Source organism: Anser cygnoides, chromosome 11 (genome assembly GCF_040182565.1).
Source record: "Anser cygnoides isolate HZ-2024a breed goose chromosome 11, Taihu_goose_T2T_genome, whole genome shotgun sequence".
In the NCBI taxonomy this organism is placed as follows: Eukaryota; Metazoa; Chordata; class Aves; order Anseriformes; family Anatidae; genus Anser; species Anser cygnoides.
The window spans coordinates 18,692,861-18,718,605 of NC_089883.1; the positions used below are offsets into that span (position 1 = coordinate 18,692,861).

Consider the following 25,745-nt stretch of genomic DNA (forward strand, 5'->3'; position numbering starts at 1 on the left):
ACACACTCGAAACCACAAAACTTATGAAATGTCTGACCACAAAATTATATAAAGATAACTTTGGAATCCTTTGCAACAGGTACTGTTACTACATTCAAGCCTGACAGTCACCATTATCCGACATCTGCCTCCAGCCCCAGTGCCATGCCTGTTTCATCAGTCTTTCAGTCTGTATCCAGACCTACAACTAGCTCTGTAGCAGTTCAGCCATTGTCTAGACCAGTGAATGTTTCAGGAACTTCACAGACACTGCAGAGACCAGTTGCTGGATGTTTATCAACACAGCAGATGCCCCGGCCAAGTTCTGGAATATCACAGCCTGTTAGCAGACCTGTAACCATTCCAGTGACGACACAGCCAGTATCAAGAAATATCACAGTTCCTGTAGTGGCTCAACCTGTATCCAGGCCAGTGACTACTGTAACAACACAGCCTGTAATACTCAATCAGGTAAATTTTTATTCCCTTAAACTGTAAAATACTCAGTTTGCTTTTGAGTAAATTAATGAGGAACATACTGACTCACTTAGTAGAGTGATTTGAAGACCTGCACTAGATTATTGACTACCATTACGTAAATTGTAAAGATTCTAGGACCATAACCTTGCTCTGCATAATTAAAATATATATTGAAAATACTGATTTACAAACTCTTACTGTGTTTAGAATGTGTTGCAGGGCTCAAGGATGGTAGCTTTACCTAATAACAGCAGAATTAATTGAAAAATCTTAAGCATAGATCAATGTGGTTTAGATGATTTTCTTTAGCTTATATGGAGAAAAGATGGGAAATCCCATTCTCTAAATATTACAGAGATGCATTCTTTGCTTAGAGATGGATCCTTCGTATTGATGAATTAATTTCATTTTGCAGTGACTTGCATTTGGTGTTTAGCTTTTCCCACATGATTTTTACAATGCCTCTCTTGGGTATGGCTGCTTGAGACAATGCTGTTGTGGTAGCTTCTTGGTTCACTTGGCAGCTGTAGTGAAACTGTGGTATGAGAACGGGGGTGCAAGCAGCCATAAGCTGTAGGTTGAGTAGCTGAAATGCTCTTGCAAGATACTTGCTTTTTCTTAAAAGCCTAAGGGAATTAGGTACACAAGTCATATATTGAAGATCTTCAGGGAGAGCCAGGGAACCTCAGGACTCCCTCAGAACTTCAGGGAGTCAAGTTAGATGCTGGCTTTTTTCCTTACCTGTTGCAAGCTTGTGAGAGAGAAAGAATGAAGATTGACATTTTATGTTTGTATGAGGTAAACTATGGTGTGATGTTTAAGCTGAGACTGTTTAGGCAATGTGACTACTGTATTAGCTGCTACTGTCAGGCTAAAATGAAGTGGGCACCGTCTCCACAATCCACGCAAATTTACAGACATGTCAGTCTTTAGGTATAAATGAAAATCTTTCAGTCTTCATATATTCTGCTTTTACTGAACAAGGGAAAATAAGTAAGAATAAGGCTGTTAGAATGTGAGAATTAGGTATTCTTCTTATGATTTGTGGCTAAATCATTGGTGGTGCTGGATTTTCAGAAAAACTATACAATAGAATTGTTGCCTGCGTAGCTTAGCTGGATCTCTGGCAGATTTGTTAGGAAGGAATTTGTACTTTCCAATTTTGAGTCTTCAGGAGTTGATTGACAATTTGCAAAGAAATTTTTGGGCACATCTAGTGAAACATGTTAATTAAATTAGTCTGTCATGGCATGTATGAAGGCCTAAAACAGTGATATAATTAAAAGGCCAGATGTCAATAGGACATACAGCTTGGCTCTGAAGTCCTCTTAAATTTGTCTTTATAAAGCAGCCTGAGTTAATACAGAAAAGTCTGCTATATCACCTAATGTATACACATATTCCAATCTGTGAGTTTTATCAAGGCTTACTCATGATGTAGTATGCTTTACTAAATCCTTCAAAAGGATGTTAAGATGTCTTGCAGAATCTCTGTTGCATGAGACAGCTTCCTCCCATACTTCTCTCACATACAAATTCTGTGTTTCTGTTCTAATAGATAAAGCTGCTAGTGGCCTCTAAAATGTTTTTATTAGGAAACCTTTGAGTAAACAGACCTAGGAAAGCTGAGCTGCAAAACATATGTAAGCGGGATATAACTCGCATGATGGTAATTTCTTTTGAAGGTTAAAGATGGTATACACACAGCACTTCTTTTTGTTGAAAGTTCTTTCTCATTTATCAAGTTTGCTTGTAACAGGAATGTCAGAGTTGACTTAGACAATTTTTTTTTACTTTGCCAAAACCTGCAGGTTGTTCTTGTTACTGGTAGAGATACACCTATGTAAAGCAGTTGCAGCTAGAAATGCGGCTTTCAAGGTGCATGATGTAGGAAAGTATCTCTAACCATATATTAGTCTGTTCTGTCTTTATTCCAAGTTAGATCAATGTGCTTTACAAAGCAGAGCATCCTTTTGTGGGATGCCCAGTGCATATATATTCTGTGGTCTCTTGAAGCTTACACAGTTGAGACTATCTCATATTGTATGGTTTCTTTTCAGTGTTGATGTTTTGATCATGGCTTTCATGAGCTCTTTAATTTTTTAAGTTTATCCTAAGTGTGTTCTTAAGATGTTATTCTTGAGTACTGTTAGGAAGACTGTTCTGGTGGTGGTTTTCTTCCTTGCTTAGAACATACTGAAGGTGACTCTTCCATCTCTCCAACTTAACTCTTCCAGATTCAGATTTGTATTTCCAGTTTCAGCCTTATTTAGGATAGTTTGCTTCTTTATCCTTGTATTGTTCTGCCACTTGATTAAACCATACTTTGGGGGGGGGGGGGGGGGGAAGGCTTGATTGTTGTGCTTTTATTTTTAATGAGGTACTGTAGTTCAGCTTCTCGGGCAATGTTCTGTGGTTTTTAATATCACTCCTGACACATTGTCGTTTGCTCTTCTCTAGTGTCATATGTATGCTACTTTTATTTTGGTTCATGTCCTTGGCTAGAATTGTCTTCATTCAGGAGCTCCTTAAGCTTTGGGGATATTTTTCCCCTGTATCTAGTCTTATTTCTCTTGGGACCACTGCTTTATATTAATGTTTTTCTACCTTGGACTTTATATGACACTTCTATTCACACGTTTTCTGTTTCTTCCCAACTTGATTCTTCCTTTTTGTGTTCTTGTTACTGCACTATTTTAAATCAGTTCCAAAAATTCTGAATTGAATTTGGCTTCGGTGGTACTGTCTACACCAGTCCTAATTAATTCAGAGCTACTGCTGTTGTATATGATATCATAAGGTTATCTTCTTCTTTAAGACTCATTCATTCTCATCAATGAAGATTTTCTATGACTCAGCATTCAGAATGCCTTCCAGTAAGCCCTAGCCACTTCTGTCCATCTTTCCCGTAATGGCTAGGCACATTCCTCAGTCTGAGTGTGATTCAGGTTTCAGTTCTTCCTAGTTAAATTTTGAAAGAGCAAAGGTCCAATACCATGCATCATTCCAGTTCTACGTGGATTTGGTTACAGTTTGGCGTGTCAGTTTCTACAGTTAGGAAACCCAGCATGCACGTTGAGTCTAAAATTGTTACTAGTCTTCTGAAAAACAGAGTGACAATGTTTTGTTTTTTTCTTTACTTGAGCCCTCGGAGCTTCATTTATAAGGCTGTTGGATTTAGACTTTCTGCACGTGACAGCACCTGTACGTGTTAGTTTGATTTTTTTCATTGACACGGTAAAGCTGCCTTATTTAATTATTTAAAATGTTTTTGCTTTCTAAAGCATGATAATATTTTTTATTTTTTATTGTATGTAAAACAACAGAACCAAATTATATGAAAAGAATAATTTTAAACAGAAGGGGACATTTAGAAAAAAATGAGACTGAATTTCCAGTCTTTTACTTTCTTGATCACCAGATGTGTTTAGTATATACTAGGGAGGTGTACACATGCCATTGAAACACCTAGTTTATTGAAGAAAGCTGAAATTATATCAGCACTTAAAAGCAAACTGCAAAGTAGTAAGAGTGGCAAATTTTGTGTATATGTATTGTATTGGTCATATTTTAAATGGTGGTGTGCAAAGTCCTCCACCCAAGGAGCCTACATCAGGCTTACCACCTGAGCATTAGTTGCTTTAGAACTGGGGTTTGCAGGTTAAGGGCTTCACTTATAATTTCACCAGCTAGTCTGAAGCCATCGTGGATACAGTAAAACCTGCTCTGTTACAACTCCTGCTTATAGTTTTTACTTGTAACAAATACAGCAAAGAAGTTTAGTAGTTAATGTTTTTAGCATTATCATGATTTCAACAGCTACACCTTTGCTTAACTTACTTAGATTGAATTAGATTGCTCGGGAAGAACGGCTCTTTGTTATCATTAGGGCCCTGCAGGGTCTTCATTTCAGAGCTCTACAACAAAACCGGGTAGAAGAAGCCCTCACTTTGTTCCAATCTTTTCTGGTACTTAAGAGTCCTAAAACAAATTATCATACCTGTGTGTGTATTTGTGCACTGCCTTTAGACTTGTTTCCATCAGGTTTAGTCAAAATGGTGGTAGTTAAAAAGGTAACAGCTTCTACCAGGATGTTTTTACAGTTGTGCCGACTTAGTGGAGTGGGAAGCATATTAAGAGACTTATCTTTACAGCAAAAAGATTATGGCCTTTGTCTCATGGATACATTGATGACAAAGTGTGTGTATAAGTGTTAGGTGATCATGTTTTAAGAAAGTGGGGATAATTCTGTCTAGTCTTTTGTTTCAAAGTACAGCATAACGAAGTTAATGCAACTAATTGCATTATTTCAGAGTAGAAAGATCAAGTGCCAATATTTTGCCATTTATACCTCAATGTGGAGATTTAATGCAATTCTATCATAATGTTTTTCTTAACTCATTACTGCTATTGCTGAAAATATTTTGTGTTCCAAATTGTTTTAGTTAGTATGAACAGCCTATTGAGATGTGAGCAATACTAATGATCTTGGGAAGTGTGTTTTTCACCTACCACAGCCTCTAAATTTGAATATTAATAAGAACTAAATTTGACATTTCCTTCGCTCTAAACGCTACATGTTGGGTGATCAATGAAAGTGTTTAGGGGCAAGTTTTCTGTGTTGTGACTGAGAAATGCGGACTCTGTTTCATTTTTTAGGTTATGGTAGTACTAAAGGGCAAACCTTTTAAGTTGAAGGGTAAAAGGATACCTGTATTTGGGGATGCTCAAAAGCATCAAGGTGCTGAGAAACACAAACTAACTTTTAGATTAGCTGTGCTTTGAAAAGGGAGTTAAACTGTATTATTTCAAGAAATCCCTTATAAATTATCCTACATAAAAGAAAAAAAAATATCCCTTAGTGATACCATAAGTCTGAGTGCCATTCACAGTCAACATGTTGTAGATACCTCCTTACTTTCATTAAAACTTGATCACTTCATAGAATTCGACTGGTGTAATCTCATCTTTAAGAGACTTCTGCTTGCAGCAAGTTTATGCTACTTCCAGTTCTGTTTTCTGTTCTTTTAAAATGCAGGTAGTAGCAGTTACACAAGAGTAACAGGCAAATGTATAAGCTTGTATTGAAGGAAGAAAGCTCAACAGTTGTCAGAACAATTCAAGTATAATTTGAAACATCAGACTTTTAAACAAAAGTAATTACAATTAGCAATTCACATAGTTCTAGTAATATTTCATAAAATGGGCTTTCTTGGGTCATATGGTTGGGTGTTTTTTTTGATATACAGCTATGACTAAATTAACAACCACTGATAAGAGTTGCAAACTTCTTTAAATGTCAAAAGAAACTATTTGGGGGAGATTGTAATGAACTTGATTTAGAGATGAGTACTTATGAGTACTTGTAAGCCGTCGTATGTTTTTAAGATAAACCCTTTGAAGCCTGCAAGTAAAAAAATGTTAAACCTCAAATTTCTTTTCCCTCTTGAAAATATCTTATTAGGATTATATTATGGATTCTCCACCAGCTGCACCAGATAATACATCTGGTATACTGTTTGGTGTGAGAGAGAACTCGGGAGTTCCACAGTACCAGACTGGGCCATCAGTGAATGTAACAGGTGGGTATAACTGTAGTAGTTGATAAGAGAAAGAAACAGCATAATGTCATTTAACTGTAGTGCAGACCTTTGGGTTATAATTTTAAATAGGATTTTTAGAATATAGTATAGCTACTTTTTTTTCTTCCCCCTGTACATAACACTATATAATGTTTAATGAATTAAACTTCAGAGCCTTGTGTTGTCAGACTTTGCTTTTCATTGCATTAGACTGACTGTAATATCAACTGATGTCTTGTAATGGTCATTTAGATGGAAAAAAAAATATTGCCAGGTACACTGCAATTCTTTTGACAGTTAAAGGCTCATTTTCTGTATATCCAGCACTCTTCGACTAGCATGAATAAAAATGGCTGTTAGCAAGAGAGGGGCTGTGGAACAGTGCCAGAAGAACTTCCTGAGTCTGCTGAGTGGATTCCCAATGATGATGGTCTTGGTTTCCTGACTGCTATATATAGCAGTTGGAATCAATGGGATCAAAAGGATCCTGTGCAAAAAGGAGGGGAAGGAAAAGAGTACAATATGACAACTAATTTATTTTTTTCATCTAGCTAAACGGTATTTCAACAGGAACTATTTAACCTACCTAAACACAAACAAACAAACAACCCCCTTTTTTCATAGCAGGTGGAATAGATTTGAAGCATGCAGTGTATTCAATCTTAAACAGGTTGTAACTTGAAACTTTCCCTTTTTTTGTGAAGGATTGCACTTCTCTAATAACTGAACAGAATCCTAGGATTCAGTCTGTAAGTTATAGATGACAAACACTTCTGATTCTTCCATAAGGTAACAGGCTATCTATAATGAATGGCTTAATAGGTCATACTAAAAGTAACATAAAACAGAATGACTGGTAGCTTCTTCTGTTGCTTGGTATGATGATTTTGCATCTCTAGCTAAGGCATTCACTGCAGCTACTGATCAATGAAGGTAGTGTATTTCTTTGCATGTGTCTATTCTGTGATCTGATTCTTGTCTTAGTGGAATAAATAGCTTTTTGTAAAGCAAATGAGGCTTTTATTTATTGCAAATGGTTCAGTATTCAACCCTAGTTCTCCAAAGCCACAGGTATTAAAGTTTAATTGTATTTTTCTAATTTATGAAACCTGCTTGCATATTTAACAGTTACTTATATTAGGCTCTTATCAGGAAAAATGAAGTACTTAAAGGCATCAAGGACTGTAGTTCAAAGTAATATACCGTACTTAGTTTGTATATTTCAGTAAGATAGATATACGACAGAGAAAATAGATGAAAAGGTTTATAATTCCTGGTTCAAAGTTGTGTCTCTTTTATTCCTGTATGACACAGGAGGCTAATGTAATATTTAACTTAATTTCCCAAGAAGTATCTGTGTGTTTTGTGGTTTGGCTGGCATGATAAGGTTACATAAGGCTCTTACATTTGGTTTGGTTGTATGTGCCGATGCCTACTTGCCTCTGTTGGTGTTGTGCTTCCTCTAATTCATGGGCAGCACTGCTGGCACAAAGCATTCTAGAATATGGTATTTCAATGTGCAGTCTTATTGGGAACCAGCCTGTGGTACTCTGCAGGATAGTTTAACTTCTGCATGTGGAGTCACTGAAGAATACACAATTTTTAGCTCAACATAGCATAAATGTTTGTTCCTGAGGTCTTTGAACCATGCAAATGAGGAACTGCTAGCAGACACTAACCAACCTTTTTGCTAGGCTGCTAAACGGTGGTGAGAGGTTAAACTGTACTGATAGCTCTTACCTGGATGTTGGATGGGCACTGGGGATGTATGTGAAACTACGCACTTGGAGGAACCAGAAAATGCCATAACCAACAGAAAAACTATTCTGTGGTATTCAAGAGCTGTCCGAAGTGTATGCATACGTTCGTATCACTAGGTTAATGGAAGCATTGGTGAGGGACAGGTCTGAGAAGGCTTTCATGTCCCTATTCGATTAATATGATGTGATTTATCAGATTACATATACCACCTCTATTCAAGGTTACCATTTTTAATATCTTTTACCATATTGTGGCTTCTTTTTGCAGTAATTCTCAGTATCATATATAGTGATGCTGTGTGTATGTTAATAGTCAACTGTTTCATAATAACTACAAAATATTTACAAAAGTATTTACTAGTAGCATGAAGTGAAGGTAGTAGACTTCATAAGCAAACTGCAAAACCAAACAGCAACTGTGTGCTCTGGGCTCAAGTACCTGGAGTCCCTGACAATTTCAGATTGTGGTATGTTGGGTGGAGCATTGGACAAACTAGTCTGGAGCATCAGTGATCAGAGGAAATTTGGTGTCAATACACCAAACTAGAGAGGCACGTTGAAAAGATAAGTCAGTCAGAACAGGGACTGATTTGCATAGGCTAGATATTAAATAATATTTAAAATAGTTTTGTTTATTTTTCAAAATATGCCTTAAAATATTTCTAATGAATGAACAGCAGAATTCAAATGCAAATGGATATATGTTCTCCTAGTATTATCACTTTTCTGAAAGAGGAAATTTATTAGATCAGAGGTGTATAAACCAAGGTAAGAATCCTTACCTGTATGAATATACAAAATGATCTTCAAATTTTTTGTGTCACAGATATGCCAAGCTTATTAAATTTAAAGTATTACCAATTTTGTTAACCTGTAAAGATTGCCTTTTTTGTATATCAGGTTTTCCTTAGTAAAATTAAGTATTTTACTGAAGATTCTTATAAAATCAGACCTTCTGTCTTAATGCACTCCCTTCTTACACAACGACAGATATTTAATTATATTTTCTTAAACTGTGCCTGCTCCAGGTTGATGGCCTGATGCTCAAATGGCCTCAGTGATGCAGAAGAGTGCAAAAGTTATACCAGTTGTATGAAAACTGTGATCAAGGATAAGTAAATGTAAAACAAACAAAATCTAGGAAGTAGTATTATCTAGCAAATGACCTGTTTATTTTGTGAATGTGTTGTCTTTGGCAAACAAGCACAGGCTGAGGTATTTGAGCTTAATATGTTCATTTATGTCAGGAAGAAGTGGGTTATTACGGAAGGGTATACTCAGAAGGAGAATACTAGGATCATTAAATACATATATAACAAGTGAATTACGTTTTCCTGTATATGAGGCGTAATGTGGTAAATGTCCAAATGCTCAAATGCCAACATTTTCTGCTGAGATTCTTTGGATTGAACAGGGAGACTGTTTGCTGCCTGTAGATAGCTAACACAGGGTAAACACAACTTGGAGGTGAACCAGTGGCTTGGTTTTTTTATTTTTTCATGGTGGTTTGAATAATTTTATGTAACACAAGTTATCTCTGATCATTGGAAAGGCTTTTAAAAATAGTAGTTCATTTTTTATTAGACCCAAAGAAGTCATTGGAGCAGTTAGACGGTTGGGAGGGGAATGTACAAGAATCTCCTTACTTGATATCATTGTGTCTGGGAGTTACTTTCTGCAAGTCTTATCCTCCTCATAGTTCATCATAGTGTAAAAGCTGTCTGCAGTCTGTGCTGTCACTTGAGAATTACTGAAAGCTTGTGCTGTCACCTCAGAATTACTGGTATGTAGCTGTGCTTCAGGTCTGTTTGAAGATTGATCTCTGTATCAAGATTACATCAATTGGATGATTCTCCAATCCAAGGATAATCTTACAGTAACAGAGACGTTGGTTTCAGGACAAGAGAGAGCCAAATATTGAAGGACCAGTTTATTAGGCACTGAAACTCTGAATTTCAGAGTTGTTTATAGTGTTTATTTATTTATTTTTAGAAGAAGTACTGCAAACAATTAGTGAATCAGCATCTTTATCAGAATAGAGCAAAATAGGCATGCTATGATTGCTCATTAGAAGTAACAACACTATTTTCATTTTGGGTAGTATTTTGCATGCAAACTGAAGTCTCAAAATGTTTTACAGAGTTAAGAATCTGTTTGAGATGAGTGTGGGTCAAGATGTGAAAAGCAGGCCAAAGAAATTCAGTTGGTCACAGTATGATTTACTTGGTTTTAGAGATGGGGCTGTATATATTTCACCTTTACCTTTTTCTTCTCCACTGTCTTAGAAAATTCTGAGTTGGATATAGTTTTCTTAACTTCTGCATGGATTATGATGTTAGGGGAATCTTAACTGCTGTATTTGGACTTGTCCATCCTTTAAAGTATAGGCATCAGTAATGTGTTTGTAATATACTATGGAAAAAAAACTGAGGTTTTTTAATTTAAACCACTAGGTCTGAATGAGAGTGTTTTTGTATCTAAGCGTCCTGCTACTTCTGAAGGCAACAGTGTAACACCAAAAAAGGCCAAGCCTAATGAGGTTGGTGCTGGAAGCAATTCAGATGTTTCACCTACAGTTAACTCTCCAACAGTAACACCATCACAAAATGTATCTTCAAAAGGTAGGGTAGATCAAATGGTCTAGCTGTCAATCCATGCATCTGGTTCATGGAAAAAGCTAGCACTCTTGCAATGTTTAAGTTGATCATTATTCTTAATGCTATTAAGGCAATGTAAATAAGTAATTGTTCTGCCTTAAAATAAATAAAAAATAAAGACAAACCTTTCAATGCAAGAATTTATATGCCTTTACAAATTAATTCACTCTAAGTTATTGCATATTCAAACTTTTGGCCTTCCTTGTTCGGATGTTTGACTTTGGTAAAGTGGAGACTAGTTGAGTTGTTCAGTAGCTGTGAAAACAGACATTCAAAATAAATGCCCCTGAATTCATCTTATTTTTTAGCTCAAACAACTTAATGGGGTTGAAACTTAACCAACTAAAAAATCAAGTTTGAAAGAATTTAGTGACTGCTGAATTTATCAAGTAATTCTGATTAGTTAAAAGGATGAAAACAATTAATTTTAGGAATGCAAGATGAGGGACTTGGACTACGGAATCTCCGTCCTTGGAGTTATTAAGAAATCAACTGGATGGCTCTGAGCATGCCGATGGGGTTGCATGTGCTTTGAGTGGGGGGCTGGACAAAAGCACCTCTACACATCCCTCCTAAATTCTGTGATGCTGGTATTTGGAATAACTATTGCAAAGTGGTTTTTGCAGTTCCGACCTTTCTTTTGCAGTGGTGATTTTGATACGGTTTGAAATAGTAGTAGGAAAGGAGCAGGGGAATTTAAGTTTCAGGTTGCTTTTTGAATGAACTTCCCCTCCCTACAAGTAGAAAGGTAGTCTGGCTGTTTCAGCATATTAATAATTAGGCACGTTTCCTCCTGAGCCAAAAGGTGCTTTCCAGCTGATTATAATAGACCAGAACTTATTATTGACTTTGAGATATTTCCAGCCACATACTCTTTCCTATAATATTAAAATGAGAAGCTACCCGTGTTGTGATTAAATTGTTTAGAATCATTTCGGTTTTTTTTCACGTCTTGTTTGCAGCTGTTCTGCTGTCATTCTCTTCCTTAGCAACCAGCAGGAAGTAGCTATAACACGGAATATTGCTGGGAAAAAAAATTCCTCCATCCTGTGTTGGGTAAAACAGATACTGTGCTGCAAAACAGACACTGTGCTGCAGCTTACAGCGTACAAAAGATAACCAGAGGATATTACTAAATTCAGTAACAAAGGAGTAGATTATCATAGTTACTGAGAACCCAGTTTTTTGAGTTTGTCTCTAGGCAGTTCCATGATCCCATACAAATTTCAAATGTCACAAAATCCAGCACTGAGGCACCACAGAACATTAGATTTTGCTGCAGAACATTCCAAAATTAATTTGCCCTCAGCAAACATGTCAAAATGTTTTACAAATTTTAATGCTGAAGACTTGCAGCACTGTTTTGTGGTAAATCTCTTGCATGGTCATCCACTCATGTGAAGGACTTTCTGCTTAATTACGATTCTTAGCAGTAATGTTATCCTCATGGAAAAATACTGCTTGATCTCTGTCTACCTTGTGGATTATGCAAGATCATTTTAATGACAAAATGTATTAGGCTGTTGCATGGTCATCTCTTAACCCATACTTTTACTTGTTATAAGGTGGATGTGTTTGTGTGTATATTTTTTATTACATTTTTTCATAGCCCTGGCACAGTACATTTGACCCTGAAGTTGAGATATTAACACTTTTCCTGTGTTTAATCTGTTCTAAACTGCTTATTCTGCATGGAGTCCTCCAGATCTGTGAATGACTTGTAAATGCAAGAGAACTTGACCTGGAAAAGCAGCTCTCACTGTCTTTTGGCAGTTAGGAGAAAACTGGAAGCTTGGCTTTATTCATTGAAGTTTAAGATAACGCAAAGGTTTTTGTTTTTAATTTGCTTGAAAAGTATTAATTTATACTGATAAGATAATATTCGTTCCTTCCATTCTTGGGAGTAATTATTTAGAGGATTTATTCTCCAGGTTTTCCAAAGACACCTTTGCTCAACAGGAATGATGCATCTGAATAGGCTTAGGGTTACAACTACTGCCAGAGAACTACAGTCTTACTATTGAGAATGAGATGGTGAAATTCCTTTCCAAAACAGATATCTGAACCATACTTGATGGTGATCAGGTCATGGCATAAAAAGTTTTGTACAATTCTTTAAGAATTAAACCTCTTTAAAAAAATCACAGTCTGTTTCGTCTGGGGGCTTAGGGGAACAGAATTATTTTGTCTCTGCTGTGCTCCCATTACCCTCTCCCATTTTTTCCGTGTTATTTGCTAAGATTTTATATAAGTTTATATCAAACAGAATAAAATGATTTTGGAAATTAAGAACAGTAGTTAAAAGATGGTTGTAAAACCTTGCATATGTTCACTACAGCCACATCAGTTGTAATAGTTTTTATTTCAAATAGCATGTTTTTCTAGAATAATAAATAGTAATAAATCAGTCATTCTTGACTGTGAATTCTGAATCTTAATATGTTTTCCAGGTACTAATGCTACATCAAGCAATATTAAAAATGGAGGACCTTTTCCACGAGCTTGTCCAAAGTGCAATATTCATTTCAATCTTATGGATCCTTTAAAAAATCATATGAAGGTAAAATATTTTGGGGCTGATAAACTTTATAATAAGTTTATGTGGTCTTCTATTTGGTTATGAAAAAGAGTGCCATGTTTTGATGTGAAGATAGTCTGGCTTCTGGCTATAATCAGCCAGGGCCCAAAAGTCTCGTAGTCACGGAGATCAAGAATGGAGATGGGAAGCTCCAAATGTTGCCACTTCTGACCATATTTTACCAATGAAATGAGGCATATGTGCTGCCTGTCTTCTTCAGCTTTAAAATACAATTCAGAAGCATACATAATAACAATAGTAAAAAAAAAAAGAAGTTTTATCTTTATCTAATCAGTTTGTAGAAAATTGCTTTTGTACTTACTGTACTAGCTGAATTAAAGAACTATGAATTAAATAAAGTGACTTTACTTTTTTTTAAATTAAATGTCAATTTACAGTATATGGGGATAAGTATACTGACTTGCATTTCTACGCTAGAAGATGAACTCCTTTCCAGTAGGCTTATAGAAAGTAATCATGCATAATAAGAACTGTTATCCAGCAGGAGAGAGATCTGTTCAGAAACATTCTGATTTTGTTCACTGTTGGAAACTTCATATCATTTTCTATATGAAGTAGTTCATACTTTTTAAGCATTAAGTTTATTATTACAGCTACTGGGTTAAGTATTCATTATCTACACTTTTAGGTAGAGACACATAAATAATGTGTATTGTGTGATGTAGGATTTCTGAATTTTTCATGATGCTGGAAAAAAAAATATGCTATTTTCAATAAATGTCCTCCCCAAAGAGGTAAAAGATAAAACTTTCCACGAGGTGCTCTGTAAACTTACACTTGTCAACAAAATAGTTGCATAAAAGCTGATTATTCTTCTTGTTAGATTTAGATTAAGTAGACATTTTTCTAACGAGTAAGGCACCACTAGGCAACATTGGTATTCTAATTTGAATCTTAAACTTATTTTACATGGAACTATGAGAATAATCCCTCTTCGGTGTTAAAAATGCATTGTATTTTATCTAAACACTACCAAAAGATCATTTCGGAGTTAAAAAAGCATATGTGAGTTTGCCTGAAGTTAGTGTGTCACAGAATGGAAATGGAGCTTCCCATGTAGCTCTAGTTAGCAGGTGGCTTCAGTTTTTAAAATGCTGTCATTGATGTAGTTTGTTCAGAGCAACTGATACCTTTGTCTCTGTCTGTCTTCTCGTCTCCCCTTTTCTATTCAGTATTGTTGTCCAGATATGATAAATAATTTCTTCCTGGGAGTGGCCAAAACAGAATGTTCAAGTACAACAAGCAAAATCAATGAATCTGAGAAAGGAAAATTGATTATGTTAGTTAATGACTTCTATTATGGGAAACATGAAGGTGATACCCAGCAGGTACAACAGGAGCAGAAGACTCATACAACATTTAAGTGCTTCAGCTGTCTGAAAGTTCTTAAAAATAACATAAGGTATTTGAATTCACTTCCTACACATTTTGATAATTTACAGCCTATAGCAATTATTTTCATACATTCACAATTTGTCTCTTTGGCATAGAAAGATTTTTGGCTCCTTGAAAACTGATAATACTGGGTAATTGAACAGAAATTGAATTAGTTTTTACTGTGCATGTCCATCCATATTTTAAACTTATTCACTGATCAGAGTACGAGTTTTAATGGTGCCTAAAGGAAATGGTTTAGTTTTAATGAGAGCAGCTGTAGGACTTTGGGGTTGAAAAGGGCAAGCAAAGTATTGTACAACTTGCCATCCTGATTGATGGTGATATCAGTAGATGTGAGTGTTAATTTTCTTTAGGGATTTCCAGTGACTAATAGTTGGTGGTTTACTTATGTAACAACTGTTATTTTGATGGAATAATTTTTCTTCCAAATGCCACAAAAAGCTTCAGTAAGCTGTTTTAATGGGTAGACCAACTCATGTCATTGTTCATTTGGAAGTTAAGGTCATTGTACTTTTTTACATGCATTCTTCAAGGGAAGCTGAAGTAGCAGAATGTAAAACTGAAGAAAAATGAACTATTCTTTCAAAAGGCACGGTCTGCAGGTTAAAATGAACAGCCTTATGCTAACACTAAACCCATATTATTAAACAAAACAAGGGTTTCTTGTAATTACAAACATTAAACTTGCTGTAAATCTTTAAGTATGTGTCTGAGTAGAAGTGCCAATATTTCATCTTAAGCAGTTAGGAAATTTGTATGTTGTCAGACGTTCAAGAGAGTTTACTGTCGTGACTTAATGGTGTCAGTTCCTTTCTTCTGCTAGGTACCTGGATATTTTCTTTTTTTTTTTTTTGGGGGGGGGGGGGGGGCGGGGGAGTGGTGGCTTTTTTAAGCAACTACGTTATATTAGAAATCTGAGCTCAAGTAACTATTCTCTTTATCACAGTAAGGGACTGTATTTTTTTTTTTTTAATTCCAAGGTCACCACTTTGAGAAATGCATTCCTTTTGTGAATGTGACCTACATTTAATAGCTCCTTTAGCTATACTGAAATTAAGCCCATTCAAAATAGAACAGTTCATGAAGTTAACAGTGGTGGGTTATGCAACTAGCATGTCCTTTTGGCAATTCACTGCTCAACAAATAACTGACCTGCCAACAATGTGCTAAGTGCTTAGTCTTCTCAGCCAAGGTAGGTCCTCCTGCAGATAGGTGGACATACTAAGAAGGAAAAGATGGTAACTTTCAGTAGTGATGTACCACCAAGTTTCTGATAACCTAGTTATCAGCTGCACAGTGGCATTCTTTGATAACTGCCCTTCATAACATATCTTCAGACCTAAATACTTTATAGAAAGGCAGGTCTTGGAATGCTGTCAGTTCTGGATGGAGGTAATTTCAGATAAAGCTATAAAGGTCCTAGTTGCAGATGTGGTCTTACTACTTAATAGTTTTCAGCAGAGCTACAGTTCTGCTTGCTTCAGAATGTGGATTTGAGCCTCTGGTGGTGGTGAGGTCTGAATGGTTGGCATGTTTTGTTGCTGTTGCCTTTGACAATTTCTGTGTATTTCAAGACCGGAATTTAGGCTAAACAAACATGAAAAATGCAATAGATTACTTAGATTTAGAGCATGTTTCAGACATGTTGCATATTCCTTGTAATAGTCAAGATATCTTTTTTAGCTTTGAGACGGGATTTCCAGCATAGTCAGTTTGCTTAACTTCATTGATTTTTTTTTGTTTGTTTTAAATGAACACTTCCTCCTCTAACTTCTTGAAATTGAGAAGTGCTTTCCGAGCAGTGTTTCTAAGGGTTCGTGTGCATTTTGTGTGGGATATGTCATGGATAGTGTTAAAATGCAGCTTTTTGCACCTGTTCAATTTCATTCAAAGGTTTATGAACCACATGAAGCATCACTTAGAGCTTGAGAAGCAGAGCAGTGAAAGCTGGGAAAGTCATACCACCTGCCAGCACTGTTACCGTCAGTTTCCCACCCCATTTCAGCTGCAGTGCCACATTGAAAGTACACACACGCCTTATGAGTCGTCTAGTAAGTTGACTAGTATCACACTGAACCTTTTTGTGACCTAGAATTTTTAGATATTTTCTGACTTTTGATGGTTGATAACCTCAGAATAAAGATATTGTACTTTAAGAGCAATAATCATGAGGTTTAGTATAGAAGCTGGGCAGTCATTCAACTTATGTCAGAACAATGTATCTGGAAAAAATATTTCTAAAAGCTGGGGGAGGGGGAGTGGAGGCAGGCTCTTTGTTTTTTTTTTATTGAAAGCCCCTGATTTCAAGAGTTCATGTTGTTTAGGGGCCTTGCACTACGGGCTTCCTGAAGTTGTGCAGAGTGTTTAACCTGAGAAGTAGAAAGATTGTTAGATTCTTTTAGCTTTGTAGAGTTCACTGTTCACATATATATATATGTATTGATTTGCTTTTGATCCCAGGCTAATTTTCTACTGTATTTTTCTTGCTTTTCACTTTTTCTAGCTATTTGTAAAATCTGTGAATTATCCTTTGAAACAGAACAAGTTCTTTTGCAACATATGAAGGACAATCATAAGCCAGGTGAAATGCCGTATGTTTGCCAGGTATTTCAGAGTGACTGTTTTGTATTTAGATTACACCCCCCCACATAAACACTCGCTGTCTCTACTGTCAATAAACTTTTAACATAAAAGTCAAACTTCTTATTTTAGGTATGCAACTACAGATCCTCAGCTTTTTCTGATGTAGAAACACATTTCAGGACAGTTCATGAAAATACAAAACATTTGCTGTGCCCATTTTGTCTCAAAGTAATAAAAATTGGAGCACCGTATATGCATCATTACATGAGGCATCAGGTAAGAAGATATTTTTCAATCCTTAATTGAAAAATGCTAAATAAATATATAATGAATCTCTCCCTAAAAAATAAACAACAACAACAACAAATAGAACTGATTTGTATAGTTGTTAGTGGATAAGAACAGTTAATAAAGGATGAAGCCTTATAACTTCTTCTTTTGAGAAGTCTTTAAGTGAATTGTTAGACTTTGTCATGTTTTTATACGACAGAAGTTCCCTGTTTAAAATTCTCTGAGTATTCTTGAAAGAATCTCTCTGCTACTTGGTTTCTTCACCAAGTCATAGTGATATGTTCTACTCTTCTTGAAGTTAATAGCAAGGCTGTCACTGATTTAACTAGAGAAAAGATTGTGAAGTACTGTGTTGACTTACTTTAACTGTCAACGTCTGATTCCTTCTCATCTCATAATAATACTGCTTTACGGTTGTTTTGTCTTTGTACAATATTATTAAGAGTTTATCAGGTTGATTTTTAAAAATCAGATGACCGTTCCTTGAGACATTCTAGGGCTATAGTTTTATTTATCATGACATTCCTGCTTACTATATACATATATATATTTTTTTTTTAAGAAAAAAGGAATATACCGTTGCACTAAGTGCAGACTGCAATTTTTGACTTGCAAAGAAAAAATGGATCACAAGACTCAGCATCACCGAACATTTAGAAAACCTAAACAGTTAGAAGGATTGCCTCCTGGAACAAAGGTAAGTGTTTATATAGGAAAAGTAGAGGGGCAAATGAAGAAAATGCATCGGTAGGGAAAGGGCTGAAATTAGAAAGAGATGCTTTTCTCCTTTCTTGTCCAAAGCAAAGAAATTTCTGTTGCCTCTAAAACTAAAAAATCACTTCCTCTTGCAAAAATTGTTAGGAACAGTTCATGGTTTCCTCCTGGTGATATGTATTGTTGTTCTGTTTCATTCTTCAGAAAGTTATCTGGAGTAAGTAGATTGGCTAATCATGAGGCAACAAGACACCTTTTTTTTTCTTTTTTTTTTTTTTTTTTTTTAATCCAGGAGTTGATAGGTTTGTTTGATACTCATCCTAGCAGGTCTTATTATTCTGACCTTTCTGTTTCTTTTCTGCTGCTACTTGTTCTTGTTGTTTGGTTTTTGGTTTTGTTTTGAGAGCAGGATGTAGACAGTTGCAGGTCTGAAGAGAGAGCAGTGTTCTTTGTCATGGCTAATTATTTCCAGAAAAACAAGCTTTTTAAGCATCCAGTGGACTGTTGAGATTAAGTTTACTCTAGTCAACAGTATTTACTTTTTTTTGAGACAATCTTTACTGAGGGGAATTTCATATGCTATGTGGAATTGTTATTTCTCTTCTAAAATGGCTCAAACTTTGACGTAAACAGAAGTGGGAACTTGAAAAGTTTAAATAGAAAAACTTTTAATTTCATACTTCTAGGTTACTATTCGAGCATCTGTTGGATCTCTTCAGTCAGGATCTTCTGTTAGTACGAGTACATCCACATTTCAGCTATCACCTAAAGCTAAAAATACAACCACTAGAAATCATAACAGATCTAATACAAATAAGTCAAAAGCAAAATCAAAACCATCAGCTACATCGAAGAAGCAAAATGCATGGACCAACAGCAGCAGCAAAAAAAAAAAAGTTACAAATACAGCACTGCATAATCTAAGGTAAAATATTAGCATTAAAATATATGTAAGTATGCTTTGAATATAAGTGGTCATTTCATTAATTTTTCAGTAACTCATGATATAGCAATACAGAACATTTGACCACTCCATTTCACAGAAAGCGCAGACTCATAAACTTTCCACGTGTTGGTATTGTGATTATAATTCTGAATCTTCATTCTTCATAATTTTTTTGGCTGGTGGACTTCATGATGGAAGAACAGATGCTCTGACATGTATTCCAATTTAAATCTAGAATCTTTCTCTGCACAGAGCCCCAGATGATTCGAATACTGATACACCAGGCAGATTTACATTAAAAGTGGCCTTTGGAGGGGGAATACATCTGTTGGGGTGTTCTTTGCAAGCTTTCTTATGGAGGGAAAAGTGTTTTCCTCCTTCAGCTTCTAAAGGGTTTTATTTGAACCCATTATTCAAAAGGTGAAGTCTTGTCTGACCTAGAAGGTACCTTAATTTGGGGAGCTAACAAAAGAGTCAAAGTAAATGCAGACTGTGGGGAGAATGCTCTCTTTATATTTACAGTGTAGTGGTTTTTGCAATCCTTGTTAATAATTTAATGGGTGTTCTATGGACTTGAATATAATTTCATTGCCTAGCATGAATTCGTAGTTGTCTTTGACAAAGGTTATGGATGCCTCCATTTCAGTAAGGTGCCAATACTCACAAAATGTAGCTCTTTAAGACATCCAAAAATAGCCAGCAAAACTGGGGAAGAGCAGGATTACATTCTTGATCTACAGATATTTCAAAGCTTGCAGAGGATTTTGGGTGACAGGAAAAGCATGTGCTCTTGTGCTCATTGTGGCAAATGAAGCATTTCTTTGAAAGCCTTTTGAAGTATGGAAAGATAATGCTAGCAGCTGAAATTGGAGGTTCTCATTTGCAGGATCTTGTTTACAGAAATGCCCAATAACAGATGTTTACATTAACTTGCACTTTTTTATTAAAGTCATTATGTTAATAATTAAAGAAAAAAAAACGTTTTCTTCATATATACTAACATATCCCATAATAAATATTTAACTGATACATTTTTTGAATTCTTCTTTGTTTCTTACTGTTAAAAGACTTAAAGCAAAAAGTTTGAACTAGTTATGTTCTAAAGTGTTGATGTTAACTATCAACTTTTTCATGTTACTGTTAGGTATCGTTTGGGAGCTCACAAATGCATTGAATGTTACTCAGAAATAAAGGATTTTGCAAACCACTTTCCTACATATGTCCATTGTAGTTTGTGCAGATACAATACTAGCTGTAGCAAAGCCTATGTGAATCACATGATGAGGTAAGAACTCTACGCAATTTTCGTTGGGTTATCAAATACTTCTAAAATTCATATAAATTGTGTTAAATGTGGGTATTAACTGAATTTCTAATTGTGTCATAGGACCAACAGGGGCATGTGTAAGGTTGGATTTTCACTTTTTATTGAGGGCCTAAATCCGATATTCTTGTTCATACGGTGTTCTATTTTTGCTTCAAGAGTTTCTGTGAGATCTTTCATAATTATTTCAGTCAAACTTAACAAATAATGATTAATTGTTGTATGGTCTCTGGGAAGCCAGTCTCCTGTCATTTATCTCCTTGATGCAGTCTTGACTGTTGCCCCCCTACTTTACCTCTTGCAGCTGCTATCACCAGCTAAGGAACAAGGAGTGATGAGAAAGAAGGCTGTTACAGGGAGGATGTTTCTGCAGCAGCCTTTGTACTCAGCTGCTTGCTTTTTGTTTCATATGGGAGTACAGTGTTGGCACATACCTAATCTGCATGTGAAATAACTTAAGGCTTTTCTGAAGATGTGATTTTTATCTCATTTAAATCTACCTCTTTAGGAAGCTTGAGTTCAGTAAAGCTTCTTCACCATATAGCTTTGCTTTGTAGCTTCAGCTACGGTGCTTCCAGACCTAAAATGCGAATGGAAGTAATATAACTACATGCAAGCAGTACTATGCTAAAAAACTAAGTCTTGTCCCTCCCAAACTAATTATTTACTAAAGAGCTCAGAAGGAGTAGAGATGCTAGATGTTCTTGAGGTTTTTTGTCTCTTCTGCTCTTGAACACAGCAATGTGGGCTTTTTGTTTGGTTTTGGTATTACCAGTTTTGAGCTGGAGGTGAGATTCAGAAGCCTGTAAAATTTCATTAATTTATTTTTTTAGAGTAATTTAGGTCAATAGTTGAATATCCTATTTTCATGCCTTGTCATAAACAAATTGCAGTACCATGTACAGTATGTAGGGGTTATGTGGAGATGTACTCAAGAAAACTAGTTTAAGTGGTAATGTTTTCTTATATTTAGTTTTCACAGTGCTCGTCCAAGTAAAAGATTTTGGATCTACAAGAAGCATTCAGAAGAGCTACGGTAATTCAGCTTTTTTCAGTTACAGAACATTATGTTTTTAGTTTTTGATAGTGAGTTAATTGATTAAATGAGATTAGATCCTCTTGAATTTCTAGACTTACACAAGTTAGAGCAGAAAAATGAAAATACTAGCTCTTTTACTAGCAGTGTTCTCTTTTGTAACAAAAATTTGTCCAAATTTGTTGACTTCTTTCTCAACGCAAGGCAGTTCTAAAAAAGTATTTCCAACTCTGTTTTCTAATTATTCACAATGTGCAAAGTTTGAAAGCAGAGGTAGGTGGGAGAACCAAGAAACTCAAACTTTACATATAAAGTCCTGTCCGAAGTGGTATTCTTTGTACTACATCGAGCATGAAGATGTCCTAGTCCATGACTGAAAATTCCAGGTGCTAGTTGCTGTATAAAAAGTAAGAATACTTCTGTGAGTCGCCTCATCTAAAGTTGCAAAAGCAATTTTTCTGTATAGTCTGTCCAGTAACTGTAAGTTAAGAAAACCATAAGTATGTTGTGTTGATATGTACTTTTTACTTTGTTTTCTCTAGAGGTGTGACTGTAGTATGTCTTAACTGCGATTTTCTGACTGATGGTTCTGGCTTAGATAGCATGGCCACACATCTGAGTGAAAGCCACACTCATACTTGTCAAGTTATTATAGAGAATGGTGAGTATATGTAGCTTTCTATGTAGTATACATAAATATAAATACTTACGTGAGGATGTCTTTGTTACAGCAGTCCTTTTTTCAGTTATCTTTATGTGCTTAGATTTGAAAATGAGTACTTGTGTATTTTCACATATTTTAAAGTGTTTTTAACTAAATTTTTTCATTTTTATTTTCAGTTTCTGTAGATTTGCCAACTGCTGAACAAGTATCTGAGTAAGTTTTGTTTTACCACTCAATGTTTCTTTTTTTTTTCCTATTAATTCAGTGACAGATGGCCAAAATTTGCACTTTGAACTTGGGTTTCTTCTGAATTCATTAGAATAGAAAATGTATGAGAGGCCCTTGCTTTACTTAATGCTTTTTGCTCTTGAACACATCCAGAATTGCAAGAATGGGGAGACAGTGATCACTGAAGTCATGAAAAATAAACAGTTCTTGCAGTATTAGAACTTCTCAATCCTGACTTCTGAGTCTAGGCCTAGTGGGACTGTAAATTCAACTTACTTTTATTGCTAACTATATTAAATGAGTGTTTGTTCTTCACATAATATTGTTATAAATATTAGAAGAAAAAAAAGTTGTGACCTTTATGGAAGTAGGATAAGTTATTTAGAAATTATTTTCTAAATGATGTAATGATTAAATGATAAAAGGTATGCTGTCTCATTAATTTTTAATGATTTGCAAAGAAAAATTAATATGGGGATTTTGGCTTTCAATTTTTTAAGGATTTGGAAAAGAACCTGCAGTATTGCGGAGCTTTTGTTTGTAGGGTTTGGGATTTTTTTAACCTTAGAAGAATCAGACATGCTAAGCCCTTCCTTGATTATACTGGAACAGTACCTGAGGCTTTACAATATATCTTGTGAAACTGTTTATGCCTTAATGGAAAGTTCAGAGGTGTGTCAGTTGAAACAAACACGAGTTCTCTCTAAACTCTTTCTAAATGCAGGAATAAAGATGTTGATTAGACTGCAAAGAAAGAAACTTTAAAAAGGTGAAAGAAAACAGTTTAACCCAGATTTAACAACAAGGTGTCATTGACTCCATATAGCCTATAGGAGGCTATCTCTAAAAGGGATTAGAGATTCTCATGCATGAGGACTTTTCCAACAAAGAGAATTTCTTATGCCTCTGAGCATAAATCAACCTTCAGTAAGTGTTGCAAATATCCCCAGTAAGTTATATCTGATCTAAGGAAAGATGTCCCTGCCCATGGCAGGGAGGTTGTACTAGATGACTCTTTAGGTCCCTTCCAAACTAAACCATTCTATGATTTCATAACTGTACATTAAATATTTTCTTTCTTATTTTCCATAAAGTGGCCAGTAAGAGGAGATACTGGAATACTCTCTCATCTGATCCAAACATAGAAATGTTTTCTTCAGTTATGAGTAATAGTAGAGCAAAATCTATGCTGCAAACTTCAAATCTCTATTAGTAACTGCTTAACATGTGATGTAGTTGAATAAAAATGATGTTCTGATGGAATGAATAATAGAAATTATTTAAAAGAATAGATGTTCTGGGAAAAATGGACAGGAAAAGGAAGTTAATTTAGGAAACCATTCCAAAAAGCCATTTAAGAAAAAAATGAAACTTCTGATTTTGGAGCACTAAATATTGAAATCGGGCAAAACACTGGGAAGAGTCATTTAAGAGGGTGGGCTATAATCCCCTGATTAATCCGGGGTGGCTTGTGTTCTTAAACAGTTTGGATTTGGGTTAAACTCAAACAAAGGAAACATAAGAAGTGTTGAGCTGTGATACAACCTTAGTTTTTTCTACTTGGAGCTGTCAACAGGTATTTGGAATTAATATATGCTGGACTACGTGTAAGGGAAGATTATAGGTGTATTGAATGGTGGGGAAAGAGGTACGTTTGTGGCAAGCTGTCAGTACTGCACGAGGACCTTACTCTCTTGAAAATACAGTAGAAGTGTCGTGAAAATATTTTAAGGATGTTAAATATGTGAAGTATATTAATATAACATTAGGCAGAAACAGGTGGGTGAGCGCCAAAGGAAGAGATTTGAAGTAGAGTTGAAAATATGTACAGGTTTGTTTCTGCAAGCTGTGTTAGTGTGTTAGATTAGGGTAGATGCAGATAGCTATTGTTTTTGAGAGCTCTGATGTCGCTGTAAGATTAGTTAATGGTTCTACATGAGGTGATATAATCTGTGGTTTTTAAAACTGACATGTTGATAGACGTTAATCTCAGGAGATCTTGTCCTTTTCCGTGTAAGTCTCTGATACTTTGGACAAGAATGTATCATTGCTGAACCTAAAAGCATGAGCATATCTCTGTAGCAGATTTTTATATTCATTATTTGCAGCACAGAGTAAACACAGAAATAAATGTTCATGGTGCTCTGCATTTAGCTTCGGAAGAGGAACCTGTAAACAGTGCTCATAACGTTTGCCATGTATTTTCTCAGTGATCTATGAATGTTTCTTCCCATTCCTTGACCTATACTTTGATGAGCTGTAACTTGTTTATGGGACTCTGCAGAATAACCATCATTGGACACGATAACACGCATAGTACATTCTTGGAAGCTTTTGAATCTTCTCTTGCATCTTTCAGACCTTGATATCTTCTGTGATGTATAAGACTATCAGTATGTGTTGTAAAACTCATCTCTATTGCTAATGACCAAACATGTTCTACAAGCTCTGTTTAGTGTTGATGACACCTGTCTTTGGACCAGAGTCCTGTCATTAGTAGTACAGATAACCTAGCTGGAGATGTTCCAGCAGGATTTTCTTTTTAAATTGTTACTCTACATAAGTTGTCTTGCTTTGTTGTTTAGTGATCTACCTTGTGCTGAGGGAATAAGTCTTAATAACTATGCGAGCGCTCTTCTTTCTTTTCTCAACTCTCTGCTTTGCGCAACATTAACATATTTTTAAATGAACTGACAGTAGACATTTTTGTTGCAGGGGAGTTGAAAGTGAGCAGGTATCCTATACTGCCTTGGCTCACTGATACATCATTGTGGAGCAGCAAATTGAACCCAGTCGAGCTTGGGATTATTTTGGTATGTAAGCGAACAAGCATCTGGCCAGACCTTTTCTTTTTTCTTCATGCATTGAAGCTGTGGTATTTTTCTTTTTCTTTTTTCCTTTTTTTTTTTTTTTTTTTTACGTCTTTTAGGCAGCAGGTCTGGTCCTTTCTCCCAGTACTGTAGTCTGGCAAAGGCTCTTCTGTGTTGTTACTTTCTGCTTTGCAGCATTAACTTACAGCTTTTGGGGGCAATACTCCTTGGAAAAGAGGCTTACCAGTGGTTTCCTGTATGTGATGTAGTATTCCTTTGCTGCTCATTGTCTCCTCAAGTCTGTCAGTATCATCCAAAGCTAGAGTAGTGTATAAATGAGGATGTATACCTGCTAGCACCAAAGCCCATTTTGTTCTGAACTTGATCTTAGATTTTTAAAGTAAAGGGATTTGTCATTCTCTTTGGGTATTCACTAAAACATACAAGTCCTGATCTGTTTAATATTCAAATAAGTTGCATTTTGTCTGCCAATGACTTTGCCATATACAGTAGTAAATATGCTTTCTATCACACATAACTGCATAAACTGAATCTTGGCCAAAGGAATTTATTAGCTTTACTCTAGTGGCTAAACTTCTTTTTGCTCCTAAATGGTGTCGGAGGAAAGCATGCGATGGAAGCAGATATATTTATTGAGGGTGGAGCAGCCACAGTTCATTCACACCTTGTTCTT

General features: G+C 35.7%; 1 protein-coding gene across 11 annotated transcripts in view; it reads left to right on the forward strand.

The window, feature by feature from the left end:
* ZNF280D (zinc finger protein 280D) overlaps positions 1–25,745 on the forward strand; it is a 51,072-nt gene that overhangs the window by 9,786 nt on the left and 15,541 nt on the right. For 7 of the 11 annotated variants that reach the window (XM_048060207.2, XM_067003883.1, XM_048060208.2 and 4 more), the window contains 14 exons: positions 80–450; positions 5,924–6,041; positions 10,255–10,422; positions 12,909–13,018; positions 14,230–14,459; positions 16,349–16,506; positions 16,959–17,059; positions 17,168–17,314; positions 17,892–18,026; positions 18,730–18,968; positions 20,134–20,274; positions 21,287–21,349; positions 21,892–22,010; positions 22,190–22,226. In XM_048060207.2, the coding sequence (XP_047916164.1) occupies positions 80–450; positions 5,924–6,041; positions 10,255–10,422; positions 12,909–13,018; positions 14,230–14,459; positions 16,349–16,506; positions 16,959–17,059; positions 17,168–17,314; positions 17,892–18,026; positions 18,730–18,968; positions 20,134–20,274; positions 21,287–21,349; positions 21,892–22,010; positions 22,190–22,226 (2,137 nt within the window). Of the gene's footprint in view, positions 1–79; positions 451–5,923; positions 6,042–10,254; positions 10,423–12,908; positions 13,019–14,229; positions 14,460–16,348; positions 16,507–16,958; positions 17,060–17,167; positions 17,315–17,891; positions 18,027–18,729; positions 18,969–20,133; positions 20,275–21,286; positions 21,350–21,891; positions 22,011–22,189; positions 22,227–24,956; positions 25,055–25,745 lie in introns of all 11 variants that reach the window. The other 4 variants (XR_010834253.1, XR_007161905.2, XM_048060210.2 and 1 more) reach the window with 2 other exon arrangements.